Source organism: Cricetulus griseus, chromosome 5 (assembly GCF_003668045.3).
Source record: "Cricetulus griseus strain 17A/GY chromosome 5, alternate assembly CriGri-PICRH-1.0, whole genome shotgun sequence".
NCBI classification, from domain to species: Eukaryota; Metazoa; Chordata; class Mammalia; order Rodentia; family Cricetidae; genus Cricetulus; species Cricetulus griseus.
The window spans coordinates 102,323,772-102,345,103 of record NC_048598.1 but is presented as its reverse complement, the minus strand read 5'-3'; the positions used below and the strand labels follow the sequence as shown (position 1 = coordinate 102,345,103).

The window sequence follows — 21,332 nt, the reverse complement described above, 5'->3', positions numbered from 1 at the left end:
CAGAGAAACCCTGTCTCGAAAAACCAAAAAAAAAAAAAAAAAAAAAAAAAAAAAGGAGGGTGCATAGGAATTTAGTCTAATTAGGCAAAGCATTTTAGATAAAGTGGAGGAAGCATATGTGGCTATAGCAAGAATTGAAGACTGTGTTTCCTTGACTCAAGAGGTGGAGGCAGGAGGATCAGGAGTTCAAGGCTAACCTGGACTAAGCATGACCCTGTCTTAAAAATCTCACGCCTGCCTTGTGCTCATACCCTGAGCCCCTCTCCCCAGATCCTGGGACGATGAGGACTTGGAACACAGCTGGAAGAGGCCTGGCACATCACTCTGGCAATCGAAGAGGTTCTCTGTCCCTCAAGGCCTGCAGAAGGTTCGAGTGCTGAAACACCAGGAGCTCCTGTTGGCGATGGCCGTGAGCTGCTACACAAGGCACGTCTTCACTTGTAGCCGGAGTGGCATCAAGGTGTGGAGCCTAGCGAACCAGGTGGCCGAGGACGAATTCCCCGAAAGCCACTTGCAATGTGGCATCCAGGTGACGGGGAGTGAAGGTGCCTGGGGCGGGGTCTGGAAGCCACCTGCACTGGTGGACCCTCGCTCATGGAGTCCATCCTCTGCAGGACAATGGAGCATACCTACGCACCTGCCTACTGTCCTCCAACAGTAAGACCCTGTACGCAGGTGGGCACAACCTGCCCGGAGTGAGTGTGTGGGACCTGGCAGCCCCGTCCCTGTGTGAGAAGTACCAGCTGCCCTGCAAGGGCTTGTCCTGCCAGGCGCTGGCCAGCACAGGGGAGAACGTGGCATTTGCTGGCTTCACAGATGGCACGGTCAGGATTTGGGACCTACGGAGTCAGGGAGTGGTCAGGTGCGACACAGACCACATGTCCTGAGCATCTGCCTGGCCCAACCCCCCTTCACCAGAATGGAGCCACGCCCCCAGCCTCTCACTGGGGATTCTAGGGGTCCGGCCCTGACCACGCCCACAACCACTCACCAGGAGACTCTAGGCAGGGCTCCCACATAACCATGCCCCCAGTCCCTCCTTGGGGATTCTAGGTGAATGCTCCACCCTGACCACACCCTAGTCCTCGTTTTACCTTTTATTTAGGATGTGTGTCTCATGTAGCACAGGCTGCCCTAGAGCAGAGGATAAGCTTGAACTCCTGATCTTCATATCTCCATCTTCCAAGTGCTGTGTGTGCCACAGTACTTGTGGATGGGGCCTGGTAGGGGCTCCAACAACCTGCAGGAATCTGTTCTCCTTCCATCAGTAGGTTCCTGGAAATGGAACTCAGGTCACCTTTTTCCCACCGAGTCACCAGGGAGCCATCTGGCCAGCACTTTTACTTTTATTCATTTTATCTGACTATGTCTCACTATGTCTCAGTAGACCAGGCTATCCTCTGCCTCCCAAGTGCTGGGTTGTCAGGTACATGCTGCTAAGCCCTGTTCAGTTCTTATCCTGAGGTTAAACCATGTGAAGCTTGAGAAGCTGATACTGAGCTCACTCGTTAGCCCAGGCTAGCTCTAACTTGCAATCCTCCTACCTTAGCCTGAGTAACAGGGATTACGGTTTTGAGTCACCATGGCCAGCTTTGGTTCTCCCCTCTGCTTTTTGAGACAGATTCTCACTATACACCCAGGCTAGCCTAGAATTCACGGCAGTCACCCTGCCTCAGCCTCCTCAGTGAGTGCCAGCACACTCTTGGTTTGGAACATAGTTACCCATTAGGTGTAGGGACTTTGGGATGATGTCACTGTCCCCTTCTTGCCAAAGGTAGAAGGCTACCTGCAGATAGAAGAACTGGGGGATCTCAGGGATGTGGACCCCAAGACTAGGCTCACCCCCTTTGCTGTCTCTCTGGCTAGGGACCTTGAAGGCCCTGTCAGTGCAGCCAAGAGTCTCGTGGTCAAAGATGACAATGTCTGGACGGGAGGTCTGGATGCTTGTCTGCGATGCTGGGACCTACGGGCTGCCAAGGTGTCTCTGGAGCACACATTCCAGTCCCAGGTACACAGACCTGGCCGGGGCTAGATGGGCGTGGGCTTCAGTTTAGAGGATGAGGTGGACTTAATGTTTGGGAGAGGGAGCATCCCAGGTCAGCTTGAGCGACTTTTGACAAGACAACAGGGGTCCTTAAAATATCTTTTTTCAGCCAGGTGGTGATGGTGCTTTTAATCCCAACATGGGAGACAGAGGCAGGTAGATCTGAGTTCAAGTCCAGCTGGTTTACAGAGCGAGTTCCAGGACAGCCTGGTCTACACAGAGAAACAGAGAAACCCTGTCTGAAGAAGAAAAAAAATTTTTTTTCATAAATGGACATGGTGGCAAAGACTGTCATCCCAGTACTAAGCTAAGGCAGGAGGATGAAAACATGAATCTAGCCTGGGCTACATAGTGAGACCTTGTCTCAAAAAACAGGGAAAGTGGTTAGAATGCTTTCTTAGGGTGCTGGGCCATATCTCCAGCATTGTTCCTGACACCCCAGGGCCTGGACAGATAGAGCTAGGAGAATCTGAAGTTCAAGGTCATCATCAGCTACACAGGGGCCTAAAGGATAGAGACCTTGAGACATTGTCTCAAAGACTATCATTACAAAAGTTTCATGCTGGAGTTCAAAGCCAGTGTGGGCTATGCGGTATGAGTCATTATAGGCTAGCTTAGGCTACAGAGTTGAGACTTTGTCTCAATAAAACCAAAAAGGGAGAGAAACAGGCTCTCCACTGTACTATTTAACTCTGCAAAGTTTGCAGCCCTCTGTCCATTTCAGATTAGTAAAGGGAGGCATGGGGTCTGTGACGGGAAGCAGCCAAGGTGACAAGTTCTGGGACCCTTACCACCTGCTGGGCTGGGGTCTGACCTCTCCCTCTGCCCTGTCCTTCCCAGATCATGAGCCTGTCGCACAGTCTGCGGGAAGACTGGCTGCTGCTGGGCCTGGCCAACGGCCAGCACTGCCTGTATGACAGCAAGAAGAGGATTGAGGCACTCGCTGTGGGTTCCAAGGACAAGACCATCTTAGGTCTCAAGTTCTCCTCAAATGGTAAGGAGTCCAAGAACAAGCATGCACTGTGGTCACTGACATTCCAGAAGGTTCCGATGTCTAATCAATGCTGCCACTCAGTGCTTTGACACCCCATCACACCCAACACCTTTTATTTTGGTTTCTCAAGATGGGATTTCTCTGTCTACCCCTGGCTGTCCTGGGACTCTCTGTAGACAAGGCTGGCCTCGAACTCAGAGATCCGCCTGCCTCTGAGTTGCTGGGATTATTTGTTCTGCCTTTTTGTTTTGGGTTTTTTTTGTTTGTTTGTTTTTGCTTTTGTTTTTTTGAGGAAGGGTCTCAGCATCTCAAACTCTTCAATCCTCCTGTCTCAGCCTTCTAAATGCTGGATGACAGGCACTTGGCTTCCAAATGAGAGTGGGTGGGGTCTTCTATAACCTAACTGTCCCTCCATTCCTCCTAGGCCAGTGGTGGGTGAGCGTGGGAATGGACAACCTTGTCACCGTTCACAGCATGCCGGCAGGAGTGAAGCTGTTCCAGGTAGTCCTGTGCAGGGGGGGACTCACCCCCACAGGGGCCAGTTCTCAGTCCTGGGTGTAGAGGAGCTGGCTGGCTCGGGTGGGTCCCATGGGCTCACTCAGCCTGCTGTCACACAGGTCCCTGAGGTTGCCACTGTCACATGCTGTGACGTGACAGCCAATGGCAGGCTGATTGTCACAGGATCAGGGGACTGTGCCTCGGTGTACAAGATCAAGTACTGACAGCTTCCATTCCCATCTTTTCCTCCCCCCAACTGCACAGTGGTGGATGTGGGTGGGTGTGAGAGTCCCATGGGTGTACCAACCCTTCCTCATATGTAATAAAGCAATTGAGAAGGCAGAGACGGTCTGTTCTGTCATCTGAAGGGATATTGTTCCAGCCCTTTTTAACCCAAGTTCTGGAAGGACTCTGGCTCTGAGCCTTCCAATTTCTTGATCACCTTTAATCCCAGCACTCGGGTACACCTGTGACCCCAGCTGGGTGTAGGTGTGGAGACCCTCATCAAGGCCCTCCATCCTCTTATCTGCCCTATCAATGAGGTCAAGACCAATAGGGGCTGACACCCAGCTGGCCCAGCCTCCGCACCCTTGACGCACATACAAAAGGAAAGCGAGTCCATAAATAGTTATATATTTCCCCAGTGCCTCCAGCCCCACCCAACCAGGAATGAGGGAGCTGGGGTGTGAGCAGAGGGAACGGCATCCAAGTGACCATCCTCAGGCAGGTGACCTGAAGATGCAGGCAGATGGCCTTAGTACACCACCTCATACACAGTGGCCTTCTTGTCCCCTGAGCCTGTCACGATGTATCTATTATTCCTGGAGATGTCGCAGCTCAACACTGAAGAAGACTCTTTGGACTAGGGCAGAGAAAGGAGAGGTGATGTTCAAGCCAGAAGCAGGGTACTTTGGGGGACAGTAAAGGCTGATGGGGGCAAGCATAACAGGTGACTCAGAGAGATGGTACCCAACTTCAGATGGCTTGAGGCCACCGAAGCACACATTTACAGCCACTCTGCTTTCTCTCTTCAAGTCTCATTCTACAAACCAGGCCAGCCTCAAACTAACCATGCTCCTGTCCCAGATCTTCGTCATGTTCCAAGGGGTCAATGGTATCCCAGACATGGGAAGGGTTGATTTAAAGGCATTCCACACCACCTCAGATGTAACAGCACTACTCAGGATTGGAGGTTGGTGGGGAAGATGGGAAACTTGGAAGACAGCTATGTCATGTCCAAAAAAAGGTCCAAGAGACTTGGAAGCCACTATCGAAGCAGAGCCTAGGACTGACCAGGGAGAGAGCTCACCCAGCACACATGAAGCCCTGGCTCTGTCTGCAGCATCACACACCCATCCCATCCTCAGTCCCGCCTCAGCCTCCTATCTAATGAAATGACGGGATGGCAATAATCCATTCTGAAGGAGGGAATGAAAACCCAGCTTGGTCGATTCACTTCTAGGAATATTCAGCCATGAACTGCTGGAGCATGGCTCTGACACTTGCCACAGCATGGACCCCTGGACATCGTGCTCAGTATGCAACCCAAAGTGTGTGGGTCTCAAAGTCCGGAATGCAAAGGCAGCCAACAGCTGGGGAGGAGGGTGGGTACCTGAAAAATGCTGGCCCCGTAGGGTGTCCTCCAGGCATTAAGCAAGTTGTCCTTGCCTGTGCTCACAAACCAGCGTCCTGGGGAGGGGACAGAGAGTTAGAGACAGAGACCAGGACCTCCCAGGGCAGGGGCTCTGCGCCTGAATGCTCTGAAACTCACTCCCCCAGCCTGCTAGTCTGCAATGTCAAAAAGCTGAGAGCTGTCAGTCAAACCCCAGACCACTGGCTTCCTTTGTCAGAGAAGTCATGGATTTGGGGGGAAGGGGGTTGTCTGTGGCAGGAGGATTGCTGTGAGTTTGAAGGCAACCCAGGCTTCCAGGGAATACTCTCTCAATGGCTGAGTCTTTTCATATGGCAGGTAGCATGAGGAAAATTTGGGTTTTTTGTTTTTTGGTTTATTTGGTTGAGACAGTTTTCTCTGTGTAGCTTTGTAGACCAGGCTGGCCTCGAACTCAGAGATCCACCTGCCTCTGCCTCCCAAGTGCTGGAATTAAAAGCATGCGCCACCTGGCAGAAAACTTGTTTTAGCCAGGCAGTGGTGGCACATGCCTTTAGTTCCAGTACTCAGGAGGCAGAGGCAATCGGGTCTCTGTGATTTTAAGACCAGCCTGGTCTACAGAGTGAGTTCCAGGACAGACTCCAAAGCTACAGAGAAACCCTGTCTTGAAAAAAATTATCAGCCGGGCGTTGGTGGTGCATGCCTTTAAACCCAGCACTCGGGAGGCAGAGGCAGGCAGATCTCTGAGTTTGAGGCCAGCCTGGTCTCCAGAGCGAGTGCCAGGATGGGCTCCAAAGCTACACAGAAGAAACCCTGTCTCAAAAAACCAAAAAAAAAAACAAAAAAAAAATTATCTTTGGTGTGTGGAGGTAAGAGGGTCAACATGGAGTGACTTGAGTAGCTTTTTTTGTTTTCCAGGACATGTTTTCTCTGTGTAGACCTAGCTGCACTGGAACTCTGTAGACCAGGCTGGCCTTGAACTCAGAGATCCACCTGCCTCCCAAGTGCTAGGATCAAAGGTGTGGCTACCTCACCTGGTCCATCCTTTTTTTTTTTTTTTTTTTGAGACCTGTGTGTCTGAACTTTTACCTAAACTGGCCTTGATTTCAATAAGCAGCTGCGTGGACAGGCCTGGGTAAATCATTCTAAGGAGCCATTTTGGGGTGCCCCATCCTCCCTCTACTGTCCCTGGGGCCTCCCGGGCCTGTACCACAGGAAGCGAATTTGAGCGATAGCACACAGCTCTCGTGCAGACGCAGCTGGTACTTCTCAGGCTTTCCAACGTGCAGGACTTCCACGTGACTGCTCTCCATCCCAACGGCCAGCCAGTCCTGGTTGGGACAGTGACCCAGCGAGAAAATCTAGGGCAAGAGAAAGCACCGAGATCTAGGAGTGCCCCACGTCTCCCATGGGGACAAAAAGGTGGCCGGTAATAGGTGTCACACCCTAAGTCTAAAATCTAAGGCACAAACACAGGGAACTGCAGAATTCTAGGCAGAGGAAGCTACACAGGTGGCTCAGCCTGGGATCCAAGTCCTGCTTCTGAGTAATTGGGAGACTGCATTGAGTGAGTCACTCTTTGCTGCGGGTATTACTTTGGATTTCTGAGACAGTCACACTGTGCAGTTCTGGCCATCCTGGAACCACCCGGTGCTGGGGTTAAAGACCTGTGCCATCAGGCCTTGTGTTTGAGGCAGGATCTCTCACTGAACCTGGAGCTCACCTATTCAGCTAACATGGCCCTCCAGCCAGCCCCGGGGGTTCCCAAGTCTCCACATGCGGGGGGGGGGGATGGGGGGATGGGGGAAGCGGGGTTAAAGACAGTTTTTTATGGGGATTATGGGGAATTGAACTCAAGTCCTCAAGCTAGCTAGGCAAACGCTTTACCCACCCAGCCGGCTCAGGAGGCCCCTGGTCCTATCCTATCCCGGGCCAAGGAGAGGCACCCTGAGGGGGAGGCCAGGACTGCGGGTGCACCTGGGAACTGAAGTCATGCTGCTGAAGTTGACGGCCCTCACGCAGGTCCCAGCAGCGCACAGTGTTGTCCAAGCCCCCAGTCCACAGCCGGGTCCCGTAGTCCGATATGTCTATGCAGCTAGCCCCATCTGTGTGGCCCTGGAATTGCCTGTGGGTGGAGGGCAGGCGTCCACATCCACCCGTGCATCCCCCACCCCAACCCGGGCCGCCCTACACACCTGACCATGGCCTGGTTCTGCAGATCCCAGACCACGATGTTACCGTCGCTGCAGCAGGAGAAGCAGACCTTAGCGTCGGGGCTGACAGCCAGCGCATAGCAGGCCGGGGCGGATGAGGTCAGCTCAGCCTTGATGCGCGGTGTGGGTGCCGCCAGGTCCCAGATGGACAGGGTGCTGGCTTCACCACCCACGATCAGGCTCTGCCCATCAGGCAGCAGCTTGCAGGAGCGTATGTAGTTGTCGCGGTTCTGCCTCAGTGAAAGCGAGCCAGGGCAGGGTCAGGGCCACCCAGGTATCCCCAGCCACACAGGCTCGCCCTGGCCCCACAGCTCCCGCCCACCCGGCAGGCCTCAGCCTCACCAGGCAATCCAGCTGAGCCACGGGTGTCTTGCTGCCCGGCTGGCTCACGTCCCACACCTTCACACAGCCTTTGCCGCCCGTGTAAACGTGCTGTGTGGAGCCGCTGATGGTGACAGCGCACACCACCTCGCCATGGGTCAGCGTGTGCAGCTGCCGCGCGTGGCGGGGGATACCCGTGCCCACCAGGGCATCCGATGGGAAGGGCACCGGCTGCATCTGGCCGTCCGCAGACACATGGAAGGAATAGGCCCTGCGGGGGCAGTAGACACGAGCGGGCGGCTCACCCCACCCCACCCCACCCCAGCACAGGTGCCTGAGATGCCAGTGCGTTCCCAGGAAGACAGGGACCCACGCGCCACGCATACCCTGGAGATGGCGCAGCCCACACGCTACTCACGGCTTTGCCCCGGGGATGCCAGGCAGGGTGATAGATGAGCCCCGGAGATGAGGGTGTGACTCAAATGCCATCTGCCAGAAGCCAAAGACGTGACCCAAGGCACCCCCCTCACCCGGGTCCCATCCCAGGCCCGTCTCTCCCTCAGCCCCTCCCCAAGCACGCAGAAACACTTGCAAGCTTGCTACAGGACTTTTAAAATAACTTCCTGGGCCAGGATTTTTTTTTTTTTTCCCGAGACAGGGTTTCTCTGTGTAGCTTTGGAGGCTGTCCTGGAACTAGCTCTTGTAGACCAGGCTGGTCTCGAACTCACATAGATCCGCCTGCCTCTGCCTCCCGAGTGCTGGGATTAAAGGCGTGAGCCACCACCGCCAGGCCTGGGCCAGGATTTTTAACCTAGCCATATTCCTTTTGATTTTGTCCTCAGTGGCATGTGCTAACCTGGGTGAGACTCGGATCATCTTCCTACACACCTGCCGGACCAGCCCCTCCTGTCTCCCCTCTCTTTTCTTTTTTTTTGGGGGGGTGGAGGGTTGCTTTTTGCTTTTTTTCAAGACAGGATTTCTCTGTGTAGCCCAGGCTGGCCTCAAGCTCAGAGAGCCACCTGCCTCTGCCTCTGAAGTGCTGGGATTAAAGTTGTGCACCCCACACCCACTCATTTTTGAGACAGAGACTTATGTGGTGTGGGCTGGTCTTGAACTCCTGATCCTCCTGCCTTCAGCTCCCCAGTGCTGGGGTGACAGGCATGCACCACACACCCAGTTAAGTGGTGCTGGGAATGTCGCCCACAGCTTCATGCATGCCAGGCAAGTGCTCTACCACTGAGCCCCAGCCTTGGCGCCTCTCTTTACTAATTCTGATTTCTTTGGATGAAGCAGGTTTCTCTAACCCCCTCCCCAGAGACCCGAGGACTCACCAGGGGTGAGCGTCCGTACACGACAGAGCTGCTGACCTGGGGGGACAGGTGGAGGCTGACATAGGAGCTGGGCATGGAGGGGTCCCCGTTGAGGGTGCTGTGGGAGCCCAAGCTGAAGGACGAAGTGAAGTGGCTGGACAGGGTCAGGGGACTCCTCAGGGCTGAGTGAGAAGGGCCACGACACACATTCAGACACCCAGATCCCATTTCCCTGTCCTACACATCCCACAAAAACCCAGACTCTGTAAGAGAAGAAATGAAGGCTCAGAAAGGTTGGGTGACTTGCCTGAGGTCACATAGCTGGTAAACGCCCAGGCTTGTGTCACAGTCATTAAACTGGGGGTCACCTTGTCTCCCTGGGCTGCAGTTTCCTAGTCTGAGCAGTAGCCAAAACAAGAAAACTGAGGCCCAGAGAGAGGCAGCACCTGTAGTTCCAGGTGGTGAATTTGGGGTCTGGGTCCAATCCATCAGCCTCTCTCACCCTTCACTTTTTGTATTTTTTTTTTTCCAGACAGGGTCTTAACTATGTGGCTCAGGCTGACCTGTAACTCACTATGTAGACCAGGCTGGCCTCAAACTTGCAGAGACCCACCTGCCCCTCCTCTCAAGTGCTGAGGTTAAAGAAGTGCACCACCACCGGGCGTTGGTGGCACACGCCTTTAATGCCAGCACTTGGGAGGCAGAGGCAGGCGGATCTCTGTGAGTTGGAGGTCAGCCTGGTCTCCACAGAGAGTGCCAGGATAGGCTCCAAAGCTACACAGAGAAACCCTGTCTCGAAAAACAAAAAAACAAAAAACAAAAAAAAAAAAAAAGAAAGAAAGAAAGAAGTGCACCACCACCACCAATTCTCTCATCCTACCTATTTTGGGGAGTCCCTCTGGAACAGAGATGTGCCAGGCAGGCATGGACTCACCAATGCTGTCTGTGGATGGAGCTGACTGAGCAGCCAGCTGACAGAGGTGACCAGCAGAGCTGGGCCCTGGGGTAGACGAATCCTGGTGTGGAGAGGGGCCACATGACCTGGAGGCAGGAGTGCCTGCTGGAAGATCATTCTGTGGAGAACAGGGGTCACTAGTCACTGCAGGAGCCACTCTGGAATCAACTGAGGGGAGCAGACAATGGCCAGCTCGTGTCCCAGCACTCAGTGGGCATGAAGCCAATAGTGCAAACACTATGGCCAGGTCCATAGTGCAAACACACCCTCAGGAGTGTGAGTGTGAACTGGGGCCATAGTAGAGGGTGCATGAAGAGAGGTGGGAACTTTTGGGGACAGAAATGTGCCACCCAGAGATAGTGACAAAGTCGGAGGCAATTGGGCTAGCAAGATGGCTCAGTAAGTAAAGGTGATTGCAGCCAACCCTGACAATCTGTTCAATCCCTAACCCACGTGGTAGAGGGGGAAAACTGACTGGCCAGCGTTGAACTCTGATCTCCACACATGCACCATGGCACTTGTGTATACACATTTTTTTTCTAAAAATGTTCACTGAGAGCCCGGTGGTAGGCAGAGGCAGGCAGATCTCTGTGAGTTCAAGGCCAGCCTGGTCTACAGAGCAAGTTACAGGACAGCCAGGACTATACAGAGAAACCCTGTCTCAAAAAAACAAAACCAAAAAAAAAATGTTTTAACTTAAGAGTCTGGGCTATGTAAGGTGGCGCACGCCTTTAATCCCAACACTTCAGAGCAGAGGCAGGGGGATCTCTGTGAGTTCCAGGCCAGCCTTGAGTACACAGTGAGACCATGTCTTAAAAAGCAAAGAAGCGGGGGCTGGAGAGATGGCTCAGCGGTTAAGAGCACTGGCTGCTCTTCCATGGTCCTGAGTTCAATTCCCAGCAACCACATGGTAACTCACAACCATCTGTTATGAGATCTGGTGCCCTCTTCTGGTGTGCAGATATACATGGAAGCAGAATGTATAATACATAATAAATAAATAAAATCTTAAAAAAAAAAAAGCAAAGAAGCTGACAGATGGCCAGAAGAGTGGGTCCTGAGGTCCCAAAGGTCCCAGCCCCAGGTGGGGCCCATCCCCACCTCTATCCCTTGGGCCCCAGGGGAGACTTGATGAAAGGGGCCACCAGCCAGGCCTCTGCTTTTAGGAGGCACATTTTGGGAGACAAGGCTCAGGTAGCCGTGGCTAGCCCTGAGCTGACTGCCATCCTCTGGTGACCCTGGTGAGCTAAGGGATACCCTTGGGGGCTTCTCCAGTCAGCTAGAGCTGCCCTGCTCTAGCAAGGGCAAGATTTTCTGGGGCAAGATCTCACTGTGTGGGGAGGGGGTTAGTTAACAAGGGACCCCACAACTGCTGGCAGTTGTCATGACAACCTACAGGAGCCAGAAAGGCCTAGACATTTCAGGGCAAGACCCGGGAGGGAGCCCAAGAGGGACTTCTGGAGGGGAGGGGCACTTTGAAGGATTAAGGCTATGTCCCCATCATTGCAGGAAGTGAGCGACTCAACTCAGTCCTCTTTCTTTGCCCAGCTTGGTCACCAAGTTGCTTTTAAAATGTTTCCTGAGACTCAGCAGAGTCTTCTGGGAAATATATGAGGGGGCCCAAAGAATCACGGGGAAACAGTCAGGTGTGGTAAGTCACTTGTCTCCCCAGTACTGGGGAGGTAGAGGCAGGAAAAGCAGAAATTCAATGCCATCCTAGACTATATGAAGAGGTGACAGCCAAGAAATATTGCCTCAGAAACAACAAAACCAAAAACCAACAACCAAAACCAAGCAAACAAAAAATGAAAGCAAGCGAACAAAAACAAACGAGAAAGTCTAGACTGCCCTAGCCTGGCTGATCTGTTGATTGCACTGTTTCAAGGCCACCCCAGAATGAATAAAATGAGTTTCACACCCCCCACCTTCTGTACCAGGGCTAGGTCTTTGCTTCTGGGGAGTGGTGAGCCCAAACTGGAGGCCAAGGAGGCTGGGCTGTCTGCTAGGTCCCTGCGGGCAGCCATGCACAGGGACGTCTTTCCACAGGGGGTGGTCGCAGGGCTGGGTGGCTCTGAGGGTTGGTCCTGAATTCAAGAAGGTGACATTGAGTGGGGAGTGAGTGAAGAGAGAAACCCCCACAGTGGCTATGTGCCCCCCACTCCACAGCAGATGGGGTAGCCTCCTCGAGGGGAGAGGGTTGGCCTCAATTCTGGGGAGTCTGAAGCCAAGGAAATGGGTAGCCCACTTCCACTGTGGGTCTCAGTGTCTCCACTGTGGTGTAGTGTAGTAGGCATCCTCCAAACTGTCTGCCCCACATGTCCCCAGTCTGACCTTGCCAGAGGCAGACAGGAATTCTCTCCCTCCCCTGCACCCCTCCCTTGCCCAGGCCCAGCATCTCACCTCATCCACTACCAGGTTATAGTCGCTCGTGTTTTCATCACTTTCCTTGGGAGACACAACACTCTGTCATGCCTCTGCCTCCACACCGTGTCCAGCCCTCTTGCCACCTCCACTGAACACAACTGACCTCTCAGGCAGGTCTGTCTGCCTGTCTGTCCGTCTCTGACCCACCACATCCCTGCACCCAGCCTTGCTGCCTCCGGGAAGCCTGACCATCCTCACCCAGGGAGCCACCTTCATCCTCACTACTTCTGCTCTATAACCTTCTCCGGCTCTCACTGCCCTCTGGAGGAACACCAAGTTCCTGCTTCAGTCCCAGAGGCTGAAAATGCCTTTCCTGACTGGACAAAAGGACAGATCACACTTGGATACACAGGGAGCACCCAAGGGCACACCCTGAACTAAATTATACACAACTACTGCCGCTGGCTTCCCTCCCAAGCTCACTTTCCCTGGCGCTGCTGAGGGTGGCACTTAGCGTCTCCTGGAAGCCCTCTGTCCCTAAGCCAAGGCCCCAGCCCCTCACTGGGGGATTCTAGGCAGGTGCTCTACCTCTCTGAGCAACACCCACAGTTAAGCTCACAGTGGAAATGTATCAAAACAGCTGCATGTCCCATTGGCTACAGACACTTAGCAGCGAAGCCTGGCAGGACAAAGTGTCTTTTGATTGGTAGGTGCTCCACATGAGATGGGCGGCTACAGAAGACTATACAGACTGAGCATCATGGACAGTTCCCAAGAATCTGCTCGGGGGCAAGTCCCGGTCCATCTCTGTCCAGCTCAGTTTCTGCTTGTCTCTCATGAACTCACATAAGGCCCTGAGAGATCCTTGTCTTCTGTTCTCTGTGGCTTCCCATTGCCACCTCGGACACTATGATGCTCCTCGTCTACCAGACTCTCCGGTGGGGAGGGGGAAGCACTCTGCCAGGAGACAAGGAGGGGTAAAAGGCCTGAGGTGGGTTCTCAGACTATACCCTAGTCCAGCCAATACTGAGTGCCTCTCACTGTGGGGCAAGGCTCCACCCTGACCACTCCCCAGTGCTAAATTCTCTGGCTCTGTTTAGATGGGGGAAACCGAGTCCTATAAAAATGTGTTACAGGCCGGGCAGTGGAGGTTCACACCTTTAATCCCCACACTCGGGAGGCAGAGGCAGGCGGATCTCTGTGAGTTCAAGACCAGCCTGGTCTACAGAGTTCCAGGACAGCCTCCAAAGCTACAGAGAAACCCTGTCTCGAAAAACCAAAATAGAAAAAAAAAAAAATGCTTTACAGTGTGACTTGTAATCCACCCAACACCCATAGCCAACCCCTTGAGAATGGGGAGGTGAACCCTCAGACAAAGCCTGAGCCAAGCAAGGAATGTGCCTGCATGAAGACTCCGTCGGGTCTTGCTGAGACACACCCATTATAGTAGAACTTGAGAAACTGAGGCAGAGGGATTTCCATGAGTTCAGTGCAACGTGGGCTACAAAGCAAGATTGTGCCTTAAATAAATTAAATAAAATAAACCACAGCTGGCTTGGTGGCATACAGTTCTAACCCCAGAACTAGAGGCAGGCTGGGGCTGCAGAGTGGACTCTGTCTTCACCAGGCCCCTGAGTTCCAGCCCCAGCACCCTGTACACCTGGTAGGGTGGCTCTGGTGTCCCATCTCTGCCCCCCACATCCACCACCGCCAGCCCACATGAACTCACCCTGCTCGCAGCTCTGTCCACTAGCGGATAGCAGGAAGCAGAGAGAAAACAGACAGAATTAGAGGTTGGACCCCCAAGGTGCACTGACAATTCCTTCCCAGCTCAGAACCCTCCCAGAGAGATGCCGAGAGAGGACTAGTGGTATTCCCAAAGACACACATCATGAAACCTGAACCCCAGGGCTGCAGCCCCTACTATCCCTTACCCTCCCCATTTCGGTCCTGGCAAATGTCACCCGGAGCTACCCACTCACCTCTGGACCCCTCCGCATCCACACCCACGCGGTCTTCCTTGGCCGCAGCCGCCAGCTGGGCCTGGGCAGCCAGTGCCCCAGACAGAGCCAGCAGTCCCGAGGCCCCAGTGCCCACCAGGCCGGCTGGGCGCGGGGTGAGAGGTGCAGGGGGGGCATGCGACAACGGCTGGAGCTGATTCTGCTGCTGAAGGGGGAGAGGATGGCCAGAGGAGGCCAGGGGACGAGTGGCGGGGAAAGGGGTGAGCTGAGGGCAAATTGGGGATCCCTGCAGAGGCGGGCTGGGGTGACTCACCCCCAGGAGGCTGTTCAGTTCCCCCACGGTCACCTGCTTGGCTCGGTCCACGGCCTGGAGAACCTGCTGTTGATGCTGCGGGTGGAGGGGGCGCTGAGTTCCGGGATGCAGTGGTCCTGGGCCCAGCCTGTCTCTCTCTGCCGCTATGTGTCTCTGTCTTTCTGTCATCTCTCTCTGTCTCTTTGTCTCTCTCTGTCCCTATTTTTCTGTCTCTGTGTCTCTGTTTGTCTCTTTGTGTCTCTATGTCTTTCTGTGTATCTCTCTGTGTCTGTCTGTCTCTGTCTCCCTGTCTTTCTCTGTGTCTCTGTCTCTGTGTTTCTGTGTGTCTCTGTATGTCTCTCTGTCTGCCTCTTTATCTGTCTTTCTGTGTGTCTCTCTGTCTCTGTCTCTCTGCATGTGGGGGCAGAGTAGGTATTGGCTGTCTTCTACCTTGTTTTGAGCTGTGTATCACAGCCCAGGGTCCCCATGCCACAGAGCTTTCTGGTGTTTCAGTGAGCTATTCTCATGGGTTCCCTCTGTCCACGTTGACTCTGTTTTCAAAATCACTATACTAAGAACACCTAACAAAATGTATTACTCTGAACCATTTCAAGATCCTGGCTCAGCAGCCTGCAGCTCATTTACAGGACTGGCCTGCCATCTACCTCCAGAACTCCCCAACTCCCCACTCTGAAGTGTGGTCTGGTTCTCTCCCTGGGTCCCACTTCCTAACCCTGGATCTGCTAACTCAGGAGTGTGGCCCATCTCACCACGACATCAGGATACCCTAAGCAGGAGGCGTGTACCCTGCCTAAGGTCACACAGAGCAGGCCTGTGAGCAGTGGGTACAAGTGTGCTCTATCTAACCACCCAGAGCAGAGAGCCAGAATCAGAGAAATGACCGAGTCAGTAAAGTTCTTGTCATGCAACCATAAGGACCCAAGTTTGATTCCCCAAGGACCCCTGTGAAAGAGCCAAACATGGTTTTATGTGCCTGTAATTCTAGCATGCTAAGGAGACAGGAAGACCCTGGGGCTCACTGGCCTGACAGCAGCCCCAACTCAGCAAATTTCAAGGCCAGAGTCTATTTAAAGGGGGTGGGGATGGCTAGATGGCTCAGCAGGCGAAGATGACTGCAGCCAAGTCCTAATGACCTTAGTTCAATCCTTGAAAACCACATGCTGTGGAGGAGAGGATCCATTCCCAAAAGTTGTCCTATGATCTCCACATGTTTGCTATGGCCCATGCACCCCCTCCTAAAAAACAAATAACAGGTTGCCCCAGTGGTGAACAGCATAAGCTGCTCCCACAGAGGACTCAGGTTTGGTTTCTAGCACCCGCATGGGGCTCACAGCCATCGGTGACTCCACTTCTGGTGACCTAATTCCCCCTTCTGGCCTCTGTGGGTACTGCACACACATGGTACGCAGACAAAAATGCAAGCAAACCACCCAGACATATAAAATTAAATAAATACACAAAATTGTAATAAAAGCAAATGAAGGTAGATGGCACCTGGGGAAGGTCACAGAGGCTGACCTCTGGCCTCCTCATACATGCACATGCAGACACATGAAGAGCAGAAAGTGCCTGGTCTTTGTTCCCTTCAGTGTGGCCTCCATTTCTACAGGGCCTTGACATATTTTTCCTTCCCCACACTCTGCTCAGGCACACTCACCTCCTGTGTGAGGAACGGGACCATCTGGGCACAGATTGCACTGAGCCGCTTTACAATCTCTGCCTAGAGACAAGATGGATGGGTTTGGAGGAGACAGCCACCTCCACCACCCCAAGCCCCAGAGCCCTGAGCATCTGCAAAGCTGGCTGACTGATGCAATGGGGAAATGGAGGCCGCAGTCCTGCAGGTCAAAGGCACCCCCTCCTGTGCCCCTGTGAAGCCCTCAGAGATGTAGAAGTTAGAAGGGCAGATCCCAGGCACTGCAGTCACTTTCTGAGCCCCGGTGTCCCAAAGGCACCCCAGAGAAGCTGTGTGAAGCATGTGTGTGCCCAGCTACAGTGCACCAGCTCTCAAGTCTGTGTGTGTGTGTGGGGGGATCTGTGGTTGCCTCTGGTCCCCACCAGGCCTGTGTCCTCCATCTGGGACTAGGGGACCAGACCTCTAACTGCCCATATCAGCACTGAGACCCACAGAAATCCAGGGACATATTCAGGCTGGCCCCCAGTGCCCCCCAGCACACAGGGAGCAAAGTGTGGGGATCTGCCATAGGGCCTTAGGTCTTCGGGGGCACAGTCTATGACTCCATTCATCTACAGGTCTGTTGACTGTGGACCTCTGGAGTCAATCCTCACAACGTGAGTACATCTCAGAACCCCAATGCCACACACTGGAGCCTCAGGAGCCCATGGGGTTAACCTTACAACCTGGAGCATTATCTCAGAACTCTGAGCCCTCAGAACCCCCAGGGCTAGTTCCAAACCTCCAGGGCTAGCTCCAAACCTTCAGGGCTAGCTCAGAACATCCAGGGCTAGCTCAGAACATCCAGGGCTTGCTCAGAACCTTCAGGGCTACCTCAGAACTTTCAGGGCTTGCTCAGAACCTTCAGGGCTATCTCAGAACTTTCAGGGCTTGCTCAGAACCTTCAGGGCTACCTCAGAACTTTCAGGGCTATCTCAGAACTTTTAGGACTAGCTCAGAACTTTCAGGGCTTGCTCAGAACTTTCAGGGCTTGCTCAGAATTTTCAGGGCTAGCTCAGAACTTTCAGGGCTATCTCAGAACTTCCAGGGCTTGCTCAGAACCTTCAGGGCTATCTCAGAACCTTCAAGGTAGCTCAGAACTTGGAATTCCACCTCAGAACCCTGAGGACCATCTGAGAACCTAGGGCCCACATTCAGACTCCTAGTGAAGAGACTCAGAACTCACAGACTAGGAGTCCATCTCAGAACCCTCAGAGACAGACACAAAACCCCGTGGTCTGTCTCCAAAATACAGAACCAAGATGAGCCACGGCAGCAGGCCAAACACATAGCAACAGTCATCCCAGGCCCCCTGGCTTTCATCAGGCTCAGATACAAACTACCAACAGACGCCGGGGGTGTATCACAGGCCCCCAGGCTCCCAGGGTCCCTCACAGGCTCTCAGAGTGAACCACAGGCTCCCAGACTTCCATTGTCTATCATAGACTCACGGGCTTCCAGGGTCCACCACAGACACCGGGGGTCCATCACAGGCTCCCAGGGGTCTGTCATGCAACTGCAGAGATTTGGCTCTACAATGGAATCCCTGCTGGAAAGGAAAGTTGCCTCCAAACCCTCCTTGGCCTACAGCCCAGGCCCTCCTCCATGGGGACACTCCACTCCCTCTACTGTTCCCACTCAGGCCACTGTCCCTAGATGCTGAGAATACTTTTTGTTACAAGACTAAAATCTCTTCTGCTGGCCTTGGTACCGCCAGAGATGTCTGAGGATGGCCTCTGCCCCACAGATGAGCATCATCCCTTCCCACAAACCCCTGACTCCAAACGGTCACCTGTTTATGCATCTCAATGTTGAGGCCGTAGGACATCTCGTAGTACTGCAAAGGAGACAGTGTTGACCAGTGTGAACAGCTGGCCCCATCCTGGGTACATGGAGTCTTGCTCCAGCCTCAGGGGTGGGAGCTTCAGGGCAAGGCATGGAAGCATGAACCCCACGGGGACCCAGAGGGGGAAGCCAGAAGGCATTGGGCTCAGAGAGGCCGACAAGTGTCCAAGACTGGGGGTTGGGGAGGAGGGCACCCAGAGAAAGCTCCTCATGTCCCTGGCTGCCCTCTTTAGAGGGAACACAAGAGTGGGGGCAGCGAGGGCGGGACCCTACCATCACATAGTGCCTTTGCATCTCTGTCTTCTCGCTGGCCAGCTTTTCACACTCCAGTTTGAGGCTGGGCAGGAAGATTGGACAAAAATGGGGGATCGCCTCACCACACCCCACGTAGGTCAGTTTCCGTGACAGGTAGGAGCTGCCTGCCCACCCCACACTTCTTTAGAAACTGTCTCCAACCCTGGTGAGCCCAGGCCTACAAACCCTTCCTCAGGGAAGGTTTTCCCAGAAACCCACTCACGTCACCTTGGGAACACTGTCTCCACCAGGAAGCCCTCCAGTCCTCCCGGTGAGCCTCGCTCCTTGCCCTGCAGACCACGCCCCCTCCATAAGTCCCCACCCCCGGGGGCCTCCCAGTGCCCAGAGCTGGGGCCCCCTCACCTGTGGTACTGAGCTTGGAGAAACTGGAATTCCTCTTTGATCCGGTCACAGATTTCCAGGACTGAGAACTTGAAAGGCTGGCCGGACTGCAGCGGGGTCTGAGGGGATAGAGGAGAAGGACACGGGGGGGGGGGGAGTTCCGGGCACCAGCAGGTAGGGATCCCCTCCCTCGTCCTCCCCTGCTCCAGTCAGAGGTGGGGGTCTCCGTACTCACCGTACTCACCGGGTGCCTTCCCTGGGGGTACATCCTGCTGATGGACGGATGGGAGAAGGGGCAGCCCAGCTTCGTGGAGGCTTGGAGATGGGGCAAGAGGGAAGCTGGGGTGCGGAGGTGGAGCAGGGGACAGAAATTTAGGGTGCAAAGCTGAGGCTGGGAGTAGAATGTGGGGTGTGGGGCAGAGCAGAGGGTAGAATTTGGGGTGCTATTCTAGAGCTGGGGTGCGGCGAGACTGAGGCTGGAAAAGCTGGGAGAGAAGCCGGAGCTGGGGGAGGGATTTTCACGCAAAGAAAGAGCAGCCAGGGAGAGCCTGCCTGCCGGGGGCAGGGGACCTGGACCCCGCGCGGCGCCCCACCTCCCGCCAGCGCGCCCGGGTTGTCCGGCCCGGGGGCAGCTGCAGCCCGCGCCGCAGGTCCGTGGCCGCCGCCCGGGGTCGGCGCTGGTGGCCGGTAGCTGCGGAGCCGCCTCTCTCCGCAGGGCTCGGCTGGGAGCCGCGGGCGGGACCCGCCTTAAGGTGGCACCGGTCTGCCTCCTTGGCTCCCAGACCCGCTGGGGAAACTGAGGCTTGAGTTAGAGCCTACTGTTCTCGCCCCACCCCCACGCAAAAGAAAAAAAAAAGAATGAAAGAGAAAAACAAGTTAGGAAAAAAAAATCTTGCGTACTCCGGGAGCCCTGGGGGTTGCAAGAGTCTTTCTTGAGCCAGTAACACGGGGCCCCATGAAGGATGAACACCCCCAAACACCAATCCCAGGAAAGGCAGACCCCAGCTATGCTCACTAGCCAATGCTGCCCAGCTGTGGGGACCTCACGAGTGACCTCTCAGAGCATCAGGGGTGAAGGACCAGGACAGAGACCAGGGCAACCTGACATGCATGTTGGTGCCACCACCAGTCCACTGGGTGGCCTCCTCAGACCGGGTGGGGGTGGGGAGTCCAAGAGGACTAGACACCTTAAATTAGTACACAGAAACTTAGGTCTGGGGATAGAACCTGGTCACTAGAACATTTTTGCAGAGCTCATCTTCTGACCACCTCCAACCCTCACTGGGGAATTCTAGGCTCCAAACCATGCCCCAACCCTCCTTTTACTTTTGGAGATGAGGTCTGGATCAGTTCCCCAAGCAAAACGTGGGTTTGGAATCCTTATGTCTCAGTCCTATAGTAGCTGCGACAACAGGCCTGTGCCATCAGTCTCGGCTCTGACAACAAGCTCAAGTGTGTCTCTCACTTATCACCAGGGACCCCCCCCAGGGGGCTTGTTTCCTACTCTGCAGAACAAGAGAGCTCCTACCCCATTTCACAGAGAAGAAACCTCAGATCTGCCCCATCTTTAAGCCAAAATCAATAAACATGTGTGTATGCCTGGTGCTACTGTGGACAATTGTGCCCTGGGAAACTGGGCAACGACGATCACGATCATGGGAAAAGACCCCTCCTCGTTCGTTTGAACATTTGGACCTCTGTGGACAGCTAAGTCAGCTACAGGGGACAAGGGCCTTTACGAGATTCTGCAGAGGGAGGATGTTAGCTGAGACCCGGGACTTCGAGGATAAAAGGACAGACTCTAGGAGATGAGCCACGATCTGCCAAGACCGGGAGCTGCCCGTGCAAAAAGCAAGACTTTAGACAAACGATGACAGAGACGAACAAACAGGAGCCGTTGGTGTCATTAAGGCTCCATTGTAGATGGAGCCTTAAAAAGTCAGGGGGAGCCAGGAATTGACAGGAAGACCCAGAGGGAGGGAGCACCCTGAGTGTTCAGTAACTTTCTGAAGTGCCCCCCAACACCCATCTCGACCTAGAATCCCCCAGTGAGGGGTTGGGGGCGTGGTCAGGGTGGAGCCCCACCTAGAATCCCCCAGTGAGGGGCTGGGGGCATGGTCAGGGTGGAGCCCCACCTAGAATCCCCAGTGAGGTGCTGGGGGCGTGGTCAGGGTGGAGCCCCGCCTAGAATCCCCCAGTGAGGGGGGCTGGGGGCGTGGTCAGGGTGGAGCCCCGCCTAGAATCCCCAGTGAGGGGCTGGGGGCGTGGTCAGGGATGAATCCCCCCCTCAATATCTGGACCACCATGCTCTCCATCTCAGGCCTATCCATCCCTGGGCCTTTGCAGATTCTGTACAGGGCACGGTTCCTTCCGCACTTCTGCATTCCCACCACTCAGATTCTCCCCTATGAACGAACATCTCCTGGAGTCCCTGAAGCATCTTCTAGCTCAGTGGTTCTCTCAACTTTCCTGATGCCGCTAACCATTTAATGCAGCTCCTCATGCTGTGGTGACCCCCAATCATAAAACTATTGCATTGCTACTTCATAATTGTGATCTTGAACTTTTATAAATCGTAGTGTGTTTCCTGGTGA

The 21,332-nt window shown here is 54.3% G+C and overlaps 2 protein-coding genes across 18 annotated transcripts in view; one reads left to right on the top strand and one right to left on the bottom strand.

Annotated features, from left to right (window-relative positions):
* Tle6 (TLE family member 6, subcortical maternal complex member) overlaps nucleotides 1-3,825 on the top strand; it is a 9,337-nt gene extending 5,512 nt beyond the window's left edge. Inside the window, exons 11-16 of the mRNA XM_027419213.2 lie at nucleotides 271-529; nucleotides 615-862; nucleotides 1,867-2,008; nucleotides 2,885-3,038; nucleotides 3,463-3,539; nucleotides 3,656-3,825. Of these exons, the coding sequence (XP_027275014.1) occupies nucleotides 271-529; nucleotides 615-862; nucleotides 1,867-2,008; nucleotides 2,885-3,038; nucleotides 3,463-3,539; nucleotides 3,656-3,760 (985 nt within the window). The 3' untranslated portion in view covers nucleotides 3,761-3,825. The remainder of the gene's footprint in view (nucleotides 1-270; nucleotides 530-614; nucleotides 863-1,866; nucleotides 2,009-2,884; nucleotides 3,039-3,462; nucleotides 3,540-3,655) is intronic.
* Nucleotides 3,826-4,153: 328 nt separating this feature from the next.
* Nucleotides 4,154-20,849, bottom strand: Tle2 (TLE family member 2, transcriptional corepressor). 17 transcript variants are annotated; one of them, XM_035445556.1, is made up of 21 exons: nucleotides 19,754-20,849; nucleotides 18,983-19,077; nucleotides 18,760-18,857; nucleotides 18,376-18,439; nucleotides 18,050-18,094; nucleotides 16,240-16,302; nucleotides 14,583-14,657; nucleotides 14,291-14,474; nucleotides 14,038-14,057; nucleotides 13,155-13,265; nucleotides 12,345-12,389; nucleotides 11,870-12,028; nucleotides 9,924-10,062; nucleotides 9,011-9,171; nucleotides 8,098-8,168; nucleotides 7,701-7,950; nucleotides 7,341-7,588; nucleotides 7,123-7,270; nucleotides 6,356-6,506; nucleotides 5,149-5,225; nucleotides 4,154-4,398 (listed from the first exon to the last, which is right to left on the bottom strand). In XM_035445556.1, the coding sequence occupies exons 2-21, from the start codon at nucleotides 19,004-19,006 to the stop codon at nucleotides 4,291-4,293; spliced, it is 2,241 nt and encodes a 746-aa protein (XP_035301447.1). In that variant the 5' UTR covers nucleotides 19,007-19,077; nucleotides 19,754-20,849; the 3' UTR covers nucleotides 4,154-4,290. The 17 variants fall into 17 exon arrangements, 16 of the variants coding, with proteins under 16 accessions (XP_035301447.1, XP_027274999.1, XP_035301446.1 ...); XM_027419198.2 differs by having other exon boundaries at nucleotides 18,974-19,077; nucleotides 19,754-20,848; XM_035445555.1 differs by having other exon boundaries at nucleotides 18,974-19,053; nucleotides 19,754-20,848.
* Nucleotides 20,850-21,332: the final 483 nt, after the last annotated feature.